Source organism: Dermochelys coriacea, chromosome 2, assembly GCF_009764565.3.
Source record: "Dermochelys coriacea isolate rDerCor1 chromosome 2, rDerCor1.pri.v4, whole genome shotgun sequence".
NCBI lineage: Eukaryota > Metazoa > Chordata > Testudines > Dermochelyidae > Dermochelys > Dermochelys coriacea.
This window is the reverse complement of record NC_050069.1, coordinates 235,910,842-235,923,048: the sequence shown is the minus strand read 5'-3', so window position 1 is coordinate 235,923,048 and position 12,207 is coordinate 235,910,842. Positions and strand designations below refer to the sequence as shown.

The 12,207-nt window shown below is 43.7% G+C and overlaps 1 protein-coding gene across 17 annotated transcripts in view; it reads right to left on the bottom strand.

Moving 5' to 3' along the window:
• The window catches only part of KIAA1217 (KIAA1217 ortholog), a 528,161-nt gene that overhangs the window by 264,002 nt on the left and 251,952 nt on the right, over positions 1 to 12,207 (bottom strand). Inside the window, exon 1 of one of the 17 annotated variants that reach the window (XM_043509458.1) lies at positions 6,398 to 6,694. The exons of 13 other annotated variants lie outside the window; for them this stretch is intronic. In XM_043509458.1, coding sequence (XP_043365393.1) covers positions 6,398 to 6,467 — 70 coding nt within the window. In that variant the 5' untranslated portion in view covers positions 6,468 to 6,694. Of the gene's footprint in view, positions 1 to 6,397; positions 6,695 to 12,207 lie in introns of those variants that run through there. 3 more of the 17 variants (XM_043509456.1, XM_043509470.1, XM_038392049.2) reach the window with 3 other exon arrangements.

Here is a 12,207-nt window from a genome sequence, read left to right as displayed (position 1 = left end):
GAAGTACTCCTTGTGGTTTACATACTGGCTGCCAAGGTGGTCTGGTGCCAAGATAGGGATATGCGTTCCTTCTATTGCCCCACCACAGTTGGGGAATCCCATTGCAGCAAAGCCATCCACTATGACTGCACATTTCCCAGAGTCACTACCCTTGATAGCAGCAGCTCAGTGATTGTGTTGGCTACTTGGATCACAGCAGCCCCCACATTGGATTTGCCCACTCCAAATTGATTCCCAACTGACCAGTAGCTGTCTGGCATTGCAAGCTTCCAGAGGGCTATTGCCACTCGCTTATGAATTGTGAGGGCTGCTCTCAGCTTCGTATTCTTGCGCTTCAGGGCAGGGAAAAGCAACTCACAAAGTTTTATGAAAGTGCCCTTACGCATGCAAAAGTTTCACAGCCACTGGGTATCGTCCCAGACCTGCAACACTATGCAGTCCCACCAGTCTGTGCTTGTTTTCTGGGCCCAGAACCGGCGTTCCAAAGCATGAGCCTGCCCCATTGCCACCAAGGTGTCTAAATTGCTAGGGCCCGTACTTTGAGAGAAGTCTGTGTCCATGTCCTCATCACTCTCGTCACTGCGCTGCCATCACCTCCTCGCCTGCTTTTGCAGGTTCTGGTTCTGCACATACTGCAGGATAATGCGCGAGGTGCTTACAATGCTCGTAACTGCCACGGTGATCTGAGCAGGTTCCATGCTTGCCATGGTATGGTGTCTGCAGGAGAGCAGAGTTGCAGCGGAAGTGGTGGAGGACGATGGTTAGTACCGCACACATTTCCTAAGGAAGAACACACGTACCCAGGAGCCCATGACAGACAACATGGAGAAATTCGCTATTGAGACAATAGCAGCAGAGCAGAGTTGCAGCAGAAGTGGTGGATGATGATGGTTAGCAGTCCTACTGCACAGTCTGCCGAAAGCAGTATGGCGTCCCCACGGGAAAAAAAGGCGTGAAACGATTGTCTGCCATTGCTTTTCATGGAGGGAGAGGCGACTGACAACATGTACCCAAAACCACCCATGACAATGTTTTTCCTCATCAGGCACTGGGCGCTTAACCCAGAATTCCAAAGTGCGGCGGAGACTGCAGGAACTGGGATAACTACCCACAGTGCACCGCTCCGTAAGTCGATGCTAGTAACGGTAGTGAGGACGCACTCCACTGACTTAATGCGCTTAGTGTGCATATACAATCGACTGTATAAAATCGATTTCTAAAAATCGACTTCTATAATATCAACCTAATTTCGTAGTGTAGACATACCCTTAGTGAGACTGGTGTGCTCCACACCGAAGTGCTGAGCTTGGGGTCGGACACTGCCTGTGCTGGCTGGGGATGAAGGGCTAACTCCAAGAGGAACACTTTCAGCCTAAAGTCCCTCTCCTTCTTAGGCCTCGTCTACACTACTGCAGTAAGTCGACCTAAGTTAGCTACGTGAATAACATAGCTGGAGTTGATGTAGCTTACGACAATTTACTGCAGTGTCTACATTACGCTGTGTTGATGGGAGACGCTCTCCCGTCGACTTATCTTACTCCTCTCATTCCGGTGGAGTACCAGAGTCTACCAGAGAGCACCCTTCGCTTGACCCACAAAATCGACCCCCGCTGCATTGATCACAGGAACATCGATCCCCGGTAAGTGTAGATATGGCCTTAGTCCTTGGGCAGAAGCCTCTACAGATTTTGCACTTCTCAGTCTGATGTGCTTCCCCCAAACACTTTAAGCAGGAATCATGTGGGTATCCCTTTAGCATAGGCTTCTGACAGGACCCGCATGCCCTGGTCCCTGGGAGGGAAACATGGTGGGGGGAAACCCCCAACTAAAATGTATCTAAACTAACTATGAACTACTAGAACTAACTAATGCAAAGTTTCCAACTATTTACAGGTACAACAAGAAAAGTCCACTAGGAGATCGCTTGCTGTAGCAAGAGAAGAGCTGTTCCAACGACCGTCACTGGCGGTAAGACAGAAGTGCGGAGGTGGTGGGTAGGCACGGATCTATATACACTGCCACGAAGGCGTGACTCCAGGGAGCGCCACAGCTGACCCGATGGGTACTGCTGAGGGGAAACCTTCCGATGACTGTGCATGTGGCACACACACACACACACACACACACACACCCCTACTTGGAATAGACATGAGCAAGCACTCAAAGAACCACCACTGATCTAGCACACTTGTGGACACTATAGTAATAACAGTGTTCCTTACTTATAGATCATTATACCTACTATAGTATAGATAGGCCCGAAATAAAAGTCCAAATCCAAATGTCATCAAACTTTGAGAAGTAAGAATTAGGCTGCTCTCTCTGTGACAGGCTGAACCTAAATCTTGAACCCAAACAGCTCCACACCCATCACCATACTCTGAGTGTCCCTCTGTTTGCCAGAAGCTGGGAGTGGATGACAGGAGATGGATCTCTCGATGATTGCCTGTTCCGTTCATTCCCTCTGACACACCTGACATTGGCCACTGTCAGAAGACAGGATAGTAGGCTAAATGGACCACGAGTATGACCCAGCACAGCTGTTCTTACGTTTTTAATGTTCCTAACCCTGGAGAAGTTTAGATCTGCATCCAAATTCAAACTTTTTCGTAAAGAGAAACACTAGATAAAAACTACAGAAAGATAATGTGCTGCAGACTCAGAACATCACACTCCTTCATAGCAATAAACTTTTTTTTTTAAACCTGTCTTGCATACATGTTGGGAACTGGCAATACACTTCTTCTGTAGGAAGCCCTAGAGTTCAAAGCTAGACTTTCATACTAAATTTGCCTCCTTAATGTGTTCCTTTAAATATGTGCAAAACCAAAAAAAACACAATCAATGCAGTTTTTAAATCTTTAGCTGATTTTGAGCAAACCAGCATTCCTAAAAGTGTCTCCAACATCAGGACATCAGAGCTGCAGCCACACATGTTGAGGTCTATTGGACAACGCAAATTTTCCATGTGTAACTTAATTACAAAAACTCCCAACCTCAATAACTTTGTGATGATGCTTTCTGAAAACTCAGGGAGAAATCCTACTACCAGATGCACTGAGATTTGTTTGAAAGAAGTGGTAAAAATGAGTATTTTGTTTGCAATAAAGAAATGTGCCTATTCCAAATGCACCAATGGTTCAAAAGGTTTCTGTAGGCTGTGCACCCACATCAATGGATCTCCAGTAAGAGGGATAATCTGGCATTGTTAATCCATCACACACTAAATATAGATATTATATTTCTGAACTTGTTGAAATGGAAGTGCCAGGCAAAAAGACGTTCTGTATTTCGGTTGAACAGGGGCCATCTCAGATGTCTGAGTAATAGGCGTAAGCATGGCTATGTATATACCCCTCACACACAAACCCCCTAATGTAAGGTCACAATAGCAGCTGTGAGCACTTCCTTGAGGATACAATACAGGCCTTTTCTACGTTTGCTGTGGCATGTAGGGCATGTGTAGCTACATGCCACAGTGAAAAGCAGGCTGTGTTCACACTTGTCACTGTGGTGTGTAAGTGCATGCAGCAGTGAAAGCTCTGGCAGCAGGGAAAAGCTCTAGTAGTAAAGACTCTGGCAGCTCCCCACCTGTTGCCTCTCCCACGCCAGAGCTCTTCCTTGCTTACAGAGCCTTTCACTGCAGTGGGGAAAGCCTGTGGCTGCAGGAAGACAGTGAGAGACTGCACTGCGAAAAACAGAAGTATAGACATGGGAGGCACTGCTTGGACATGTAGAGAGCTGTGTTTCATACATACCCTAGGGTTCAGGCATGTAGGGCACTCTACTCACCTAAGCTGTCCCTCACTGTCTACACTGTTATTTATACCGATGCTATCCAGGTGTGCAGTGTCTGTACTCTACACACTGCCATGAGTGTAAATCTACCTTAACCTGTATAACACAAAACACAAGAGAAAGTTCATTAAATTTTGTAATCCTGCTCTACATCTCATGCAAAACCTATCCATGCTCCGCACTTGAGTTCTTAAGAGATATCTAAAGATTCATCTATCAGCATGAAGAGACTCAAACACCAAACCAAAGTGTTTTATCATTATTTATTATATATGGAGACTTCAAGAAGGAACCAAAAGACATGGTGCTATGTTAGCCTTTTCTAGCACTGCATGTGAGAGAAAAACACTCAATTCCTAAAATTATCCAAAATGTAGCAGTTTTTCCCACACATAACTGAAAAGAAACAAATGCAAACTAATTGTTACCTTGCCATGTCTAGGTTATGTTATTAATATATATGTTACGTGACACATTCTTTTCATGGCATTGATAGACATGTAACATACTACAAAACACTGCAGTCCCTACTGCTTTCTTTTGGTGCACAACTTACATTGATTAGGAATCCGGCAAACTAATTTGGATAAAATATTCCCCCCCTCCACCCGCCTGAAATTGAACCAAACTGAACTCTAACCCTTTCTGAAGCTCTGGAATGTCTGCCTTACAGATCCCCTTCTCAAATCTCCTCCTAAATGTACTTCCCTTGCACTTCTTACCTGGTGGCAGGTCACCTTGGGGGAAGGCAAGAGCAGGGATTGTGAAATACTACAATGCACACTGGGGCATTTTAGCTCCAGGTGCATGTGAAGATCATAGTATCAGAAGCAGGGGAATCCAACAGCAAGTTTCTGGATCCTGCTACTACTGAGTGGCAGAATGGGCAGGCTATCCACACCTTAGAAAATACATTTGGGATGAGAGGGCATTGAGGAAAGAGTCAGATTAACAACCATCCCCCCAGAAAACTTTCTAATGGGTAAAGGATCATCTGATTGTCCCTAGAAGACTGCATGGGTTGTAGGCAGGAGGAGGATAAATGTAGCACCCCTTAAAAAGGGGTAGGTGAGAGAGAATGCTCTGAGGATGCCAGAGGTACGAATATGATAAGCCTATCATGCTCTTGAAGGGGAGACCTTTTACCTAAGAAATTAGTGGTAGTTGCTGGACCTTCCTCTAAGAAGGTCTGCTGTCATGGTGGATGGAGGGAGGACAAATGGCATGTGTTGTATGACTGGATAAAGGCTTTGTGGGGACTGGGATAGTGCTCAAAAGGCTTGAAAATCTGAACTAGGTGCTTATATGAATTAAACCCAAATTCAAAATATTCTGAGATTCATCCATCACTACAGGAAATATAATTTAATGAAGAAAACTTGCAGGAAAAAATAAATTTAACTTAATTTATGATAATTTTTTGTATTAATTGTGACTTGGATCTTCCAGTTTCAGGAGCTGGTCCAGACATACCTCTTCTTTCTACCATCACATGAATATCAATACATTTTACATGGGTAGTATGGTAATAGCATGTTATTTCTTTTTGCAATTCAGGAACACATTTTAGTGAAAGTTTTGTTCTCCGTACACACAAAGGTGCGTGAATACACACACCCGAACGATACGGATGGACTACGAGTTACCCATTGCTCACATATTTGCTATGATCTGGCAGAATGTCAAACAGTACTAATGACCACATTAGAGTTTTGTTTATTATATGCTTTTTCCGAGTATGCCACATATTCACAGATATTACTGACTTTTAATACTGTGAAATACCAAAATATATTTTCAATTACCATTTATACCCAAATATATTATGTTTATTTTATACAAACAGAGGAGCATATATGTTTCACTGAAATCTGCATGAGAAACACAATACAACATGCATGTGTATTGGAAGTGTTCAAAAAGCTACCATGATTGGTGTTCTATAAATACTTATAAGAGATAAATTTAGATTAGATATCTGTCATGCCACCTGAATGTTTGTACAAAGTGGAATACCCTACATAAAAATTCATCAGGAAACTGTTTGCATTAAGTTTCAGACAAAATACAGTGCAATGGTAATTGTATAAATGCATCACAGCTGACCTTACATGAAAACCATGCTCATAATTTCTTGGCTTCATTCCAAACTCAATCCACCTTGTTTCACACAAAGTAAATTCATCTCATGACAATCTACTGTAGATCTGTGTGTTCTAAAATAGGAATTGAAAAAAAAAACGTAATCTCAGTACTGCTTCTATAAAATGAAGTGTTTCTCTGCTTCTGCTGTTGGAGTATAGAGAATTTAAAAGGTAGCCGATAGTATTTATCCTTCCTTAGGGAAGTAACGCACTCCATATCACATTGCTTAGTGTGTCACAAAATGTGACATCAATATACACTCTGCTTTAGCTCTTAAATAAAAATCTCTCCAAAGAGAAAGTTAAACATAAAAATCCCCAACGTATCAGGCAAGCCTTCAAAAGTCACATGCACAAGAAGCACACTTTTTATTTCCTCTATCTCTAGTTATAAAAAGCAGCAATGAGGGACATGTTTAAATGTAACTCCATCTTTGACTGATTCTGTTACTTACCCTTCATCTGTCTGCTGTCTGTTGAACAAGCCAGGCACAGCTCAGATTTCTGGCTTTCATTTTCCTCCATTGTCCCTGCCTACTTCACAAGCTTTCCTTGAAAACTTTTAAACTGCAGGTTAAAAAACTACCAGAAGCAGCCCCCAGGAGAAAAGAAAGAAAACTAGCCTTCTCTACAGTACAAAGTTCCTTTCAAAAATGAAGTGCATTCCAGAAGTACAAGTATCCGTTATGGAATGGTGGGCAGTACTTTCAGAGGCTGCTGCTTTTGCTGCTGGAATAGTCCCTGAGCACTTCTCAGTGAGGGCCCCAACAGGTGATGGTCTTTTCTGCGGGAAAGACTCTAGCCGGCTTGTATTCCACTGCTCCCAACTACAGATATACTGCAGCCAAGTAGCATTATGAAAGGGAACATTTCAAACAAGATTATAGGCCTGAATCTCAGCTGGAATCTGAATCCTTAGCTTTCTAAATCTCTGTCATGGGACAAAGCCATTCCACAGAATATTTTTTAAACACATAACCACTGAGCCCACAAACATCCTGATAAATGCTCCGGTGTCTTTTTTTAATGTGCAGTTTAAAAGTAATTCATTATGTAAAAACTGAGGGATTTTTTTCTGTTGAATACTTTCAAGCTGCTCAGGAACCAAGCAGAATGTAATTAAGATATATAAATCCTACATTAATGAAACCAGTAGAACTGAGTGTAAACCACAGCGAGCAATATATAAAATGGAAATCTGACTTAGATGGAATTTGAAGAGGAAAGTCAACGATATATAAATAAATATCAAGTGATTATTTTTCAGTAGTTCAGAAATTAGAAGCCTGTATGAGATAGGGTAGAAGCACTGTGTCATGAGGCAGTAAAGGAAATTATTGAGGAAGATAAAGATGTTGCATCAGTCTCCACCACAGTTAATTTTTGGGAGTATACCAAACCTGAACCTACTCTTTTAAGGTAATAAAACAGAAGTGTTGTCAGATATTGAGATATGAAAAGACAAGGTGCTGGAACAACCTGATAAATTAAGGCACAAGCAGCCAACAGGATCAGATGGGAAATCTGTCCAAGAGTTCTGAAGGAATTTAAGAATGAATGGGGGGCTGAGGTGCTAATGAAATGCAATCTCTCAATAAACTCAGATACTGTCCTGGAAAAACAGAGGCTAGTTAATGTTGTAGATATCTAGTACTGATTTGTAGACACCTCATCTCAGAGAGTTTAGAGAAGAAATTGAGGTGGTTCTGAGATGAATGATGAAAATTATTACAGATATGGAAAAACTTCTCTATGAAAACAGATTGAAAAGACTGGGCCTACCTATTCAGTTCGGAGAGGAGACAAATAAAAGGATGGGATAAAGATATGCAAAAGAATTAATAGAACACAGAAGGTAAATCAGGTGGTCCAGTCTACTGTCTCTTGAGGAGGTATAAAGGCAAAGCCCATAAAATAAATGGGAAAACTCCCATTGATTTCAATAGGCTTTAAGTCCATGAAACGGAAAGACAAAAAATGTATTATTAAAAAAAAGGAATGCTTAAATATAAATATATATATATAAAATAAATAAAAACCGTGGGGAACATTGCCACAATACATCACTGAGACCAATAGTTTCACAGGATTCAGAAAAGGACTGAACACCGATATGGATAGGGTGACCAGACATCACATTTTTAAAGGGACAGTCCTGTATTTAAGCCCTCCTGCAGGTGTTCTGACTTTTTCTTAAATATGGGCAAATTGTCCTGTATTTTCTGTCTCCCCCTAATCAGTACTGGTGGGTCCTGCTGCTGGCCGGATCCCTGCTCGCCAGCCACCCGCTACCAGCGGTGAATGGAGGGCTCCAGTGGCTGACAATGGGGGTGGGTGTGCAAAGCTGGTGGTGGGGCGAAGATGCAGCACGCGGGGCTGGCCACTCCCCCGGTGATGCGCCAGCAGGGCCCCGCCCCCGTTCCGTTTCTGGCCCACGCTGGCTGCGCGCTCTGAGCTGCGGTGGCTGGTGAGTGTGGGCAGGCGCCAGGCAGCGGCTGGTTACGTTTTGCCTCTGCTGCCCACCCATCAGCCCTCTTTACATGCTCCCCCCTCACTGCCCTCTCCCTACTTCACCCCTTCATCCCCCAGAGCCCCACTGCTCCTCCATATCCCCCCTGGTAGGACGCATCCCACTCCTAGTGTTGTGCGAAGAACCAGTCCCTGGTCAGAGCACTCAGCTCACCAACAGCCTGGCTGGCAGGCCCCTTCCTTCCCGCACTGCCTCTGGCTGGGCCAGCACCCCGGGAAAGCCCAATACCCTCTGGCCTGAGGTGTTGGCCAAGAGAAGCCAAGCCCTGAATGTGCCAAAGCCCTACACAGCACTGGCATGGGGAAGCTTCTCCACTCCTCAACTAAGCTCTGGAGTGGGAGGGGGGAAGCGATTTCCAATCTATTCACATCCCAAACCTGCAGGCTTCAGAGCAGCCCCCGGGGCAGGGGCTTAACACCCTCTTCATCCCTCCCCCGCCCCCCCAGGTCCTGCCCGCAGAAAGCACGGGGCTGCTCTATCCCGCAGACACCCTCCCCTGCTGAGCCACCTCTCTGGCTAGATTTGCTGAAGCCCCTGCAGTCAGGTTCCCTGGCCTTGGTGCACAATGCTTCCTTAGGGCTTAACCCCTTCCTGCTTGCATTGTAGCTGGAGGCAGCCGGCTTACGCTGGTGGCCAGCAGCAGCCTGGAGGTGTTAGCTGCTCAGAACCATTGTTTTTTTTTTTGTTGTTTTTTTTTTTGTTTTTTTTTTTCCACCAAATGCATCCGATGAAGTGAGCTGTAGCTCACGAAAGCTTATGCTCTAATAAATTTGTTAGTCTCTAAGGTGCCACAAGTTCTCCGTTTCTTTTTATAGAACTAAGGGTAGCCTAGAATTCTTCCTTACCTGTAAGGGGTTAAGAAGCTCAAATAACCTGGTTGGCATCTGACCGAAAGGACCAATGGGGAAAGAAGATACTTTCAAATCTGGGTTGGGGGGAAGGCTTTGTTTGTGTGTTCCCTGGGGAAGCAGAGAAGCAACAGGTCAGAAAAGTCCTTCTCCTAAAATGAGTCTCAAGATTGCAAAAAGAATAAGTAAATAAGGCAAGGCGCCTTAGATTATCTTTTGTTTTTAGCTTGTGAATTTTCCCTGTGCTAAGAGGGAGATTTATTCCTGTTCTTTTTATAACTTTTAAGTTTTGCCTAGAGGGGAATCCTCTGTTTTGAATCTGATTACCCTGTAAAGTTACCTTCCATCCTGATTTTACAGAGGTGCTTCTTTTGCTTTTTTTTCTTTATAATAAAGTTCTGTTTTTTAAGAATCTGGTTTACCTATTTGGTTGGAAGGTTATTCTCAAGCCTCCCCAGGAAAGGGGGTATAGGGCTTGGGGGGATATTTTAGGGAAACAGGAACTCCAAGTGGTTCTTCTCCTGAATCTTTGTCTAACTCATTTGGTGGTGGCAGCAGTACCCATCCAAGGACAAGGAAGAATTTGTGCCTTGGGGAAGTTTTTAACCTAAGCTGGTACAAATAAGCTTAGGGGGTCTTTCATGCGGGTCCCCACATCTGTACCCTAGAGTTCAGAGTGGAGAGGGAACCCTGAGAGCTGCCTTTCAACACTGTGTGGGCAGGAAGGAATAAGCTGCTTCCAGCCACACTGGAGTTGTGGCGGGAAGAGATGAGTTCTGCAAAGACATGGGCCATGTCATCCCTTCTCCCCCTCCTCTTCCTCTGCGCCTGGAAGCAACTCCTGTCCCTTCCCTCCCGCACAGTGCTGAATGGCTGATGCTGGCCACATTCTGGTTGAACCCTGGCAGAAATCTGGGAAGCGGGGGGGGGGGGAATGTGACCCTGCGTGCCCTCCCCTGCCAAGTGTTGCCTCGGGAAGATGTGGTGCCAGGTACCAGGAGAGGTGGGTCCATCCTGGGGGCCCAGCCAGGCATGGAGGGCGGAGTGCCTGGCAGGGAGGATCGGGTTGGTCGGTCACCCCCCGTGTGAGAAAGGTGCACGTGAGGGTGTGTTTGTGTCACCTCTCTCTGTGTGAGCCCTAAAGCCTTAAAGATAAGAAGGTAAATAAAAAGAATCAAACTACGCAGTATTTCTTTTTTTACAGGGGCTCAGACAACTTGATGTTAATTTGAATGTTTGCACTGCAAAGTTCTGATGGATTGTCATTGAACTCACTTGAATATAAATAATTTTACCAGGTGTCCCATATTCAGCATAGGAAAATATGGTCACCCTAGATATGGATAACTAGAAAACCAACCCACAGTTACATTAAGTGGGCAAGTTCTTCCTGAATAGCCCACTTCAGGATCTGTTGCACCTTCCTCTAGGCGGCTAATACTAGTCCCTGTCAGAGAAGACAGAACAATGGAATAGATGGATCACTGCTCTGATTCAGATTAAAAATGTTTATGTTTCAACTGTGTGAACAGTGTAAATGTCAGTCATGTATGGAAAACAAATTGCCCCATTCCAACTGAAAAACAGAGAATCCTGTTCCCAAACCCAACAGATCTAAGGTACCTGGTCAAATTACAGGCTGATCTACATTGGCCCTGCATCCCTCTGCATCCCCTCCTATCACCCACTGGGAGATGAATTTTTAAAGCATCTCTCACAGGACTTAGCTTCCTCTGGAACGTCCTCTTAAAGATGATTCCTCACCGCGTGTAGATTTCCCAGACGGGACATAGTCCCAACTAGAGAACCTTCTGCAAAGTCTGAGGAAGGTGATGTGAAGGAGACTGACATCTCTATATCCCTCAAACCAGAAGAGATTTGCTCCTGGAGGTTCTCTTCTGTATGTGTATCTGGGTGAAAGGGTTGAGCTCTCAATTTGGATTTTTGTACACTGAAAATTTTTAATTTTTTGAAAATTCAGTACAGAAATTAAAATAACACAACTTCTCCACTCCCCATATCCAATGGTCCCAATCATAGTAAGAGAAACTCCAAATCCTTTGAGTCCATTACTATTAACAACTGAAAAATAATCAAAACCACTGTCCTTTATATGCTCTGGATTAGATCAGACACACATATTCTCTTATTAAAACTACCTACAAATATTTATTTTGTTCCTTACCAATAACTTTTACTCAGTTTTGGAAAGTGGCAAAGTTCCCAGAAACTCAAAGTAGCCCACAAAATGTCCATAAAGAAAAGATGGGGAAAGCAATCTAAATGTTTGTGCTGCTATTTAAGATTTCCAACATAGCATACTAATTACTCTGAATAAAATTATTCTGTAGCAGCCCAGCAATTTAAAGAAAACATTTAGTGGGATGTACAGTATATCTACTGTAGTATTTTTATTGACTCCAAGTTATACTCCGCCTACTCTGATTTTTGTGTAAATTAGGCCCAAAAGTTATGGCTGTCCTAAGCAACTCAAGTTGACCTGTGTTTTTAAATCACATATTGAGGGTACACCTCCTGTACACAAGGAGAAGATAACAGAAGTCCAAAAGGGGCAGATAACGTGGGCAAGAGGGAAGAATTAATCAAAGCAGGCAAGTTCCACACACACAGAATGGAAAACTTTAACAGCATTGTTCTAAACTTCAAGTTAGCAAGATGAATCTTCCAGCAAGTTAAATTGGCCCCTTGACAACATTAATATGCAGAGTTGGACCTACACAGCAAATAAGCCAAGGTCTCACTGACTTTGCAGCAGCATTACCTGGCAATCTACATACAAGGATGAGCTGTTTTGTTTTGTTTTTAAACAATCCTGCCATGTTCTAGGTACAAACAACAGACTTTCCTTCAGCTTTGGAGGTGCATG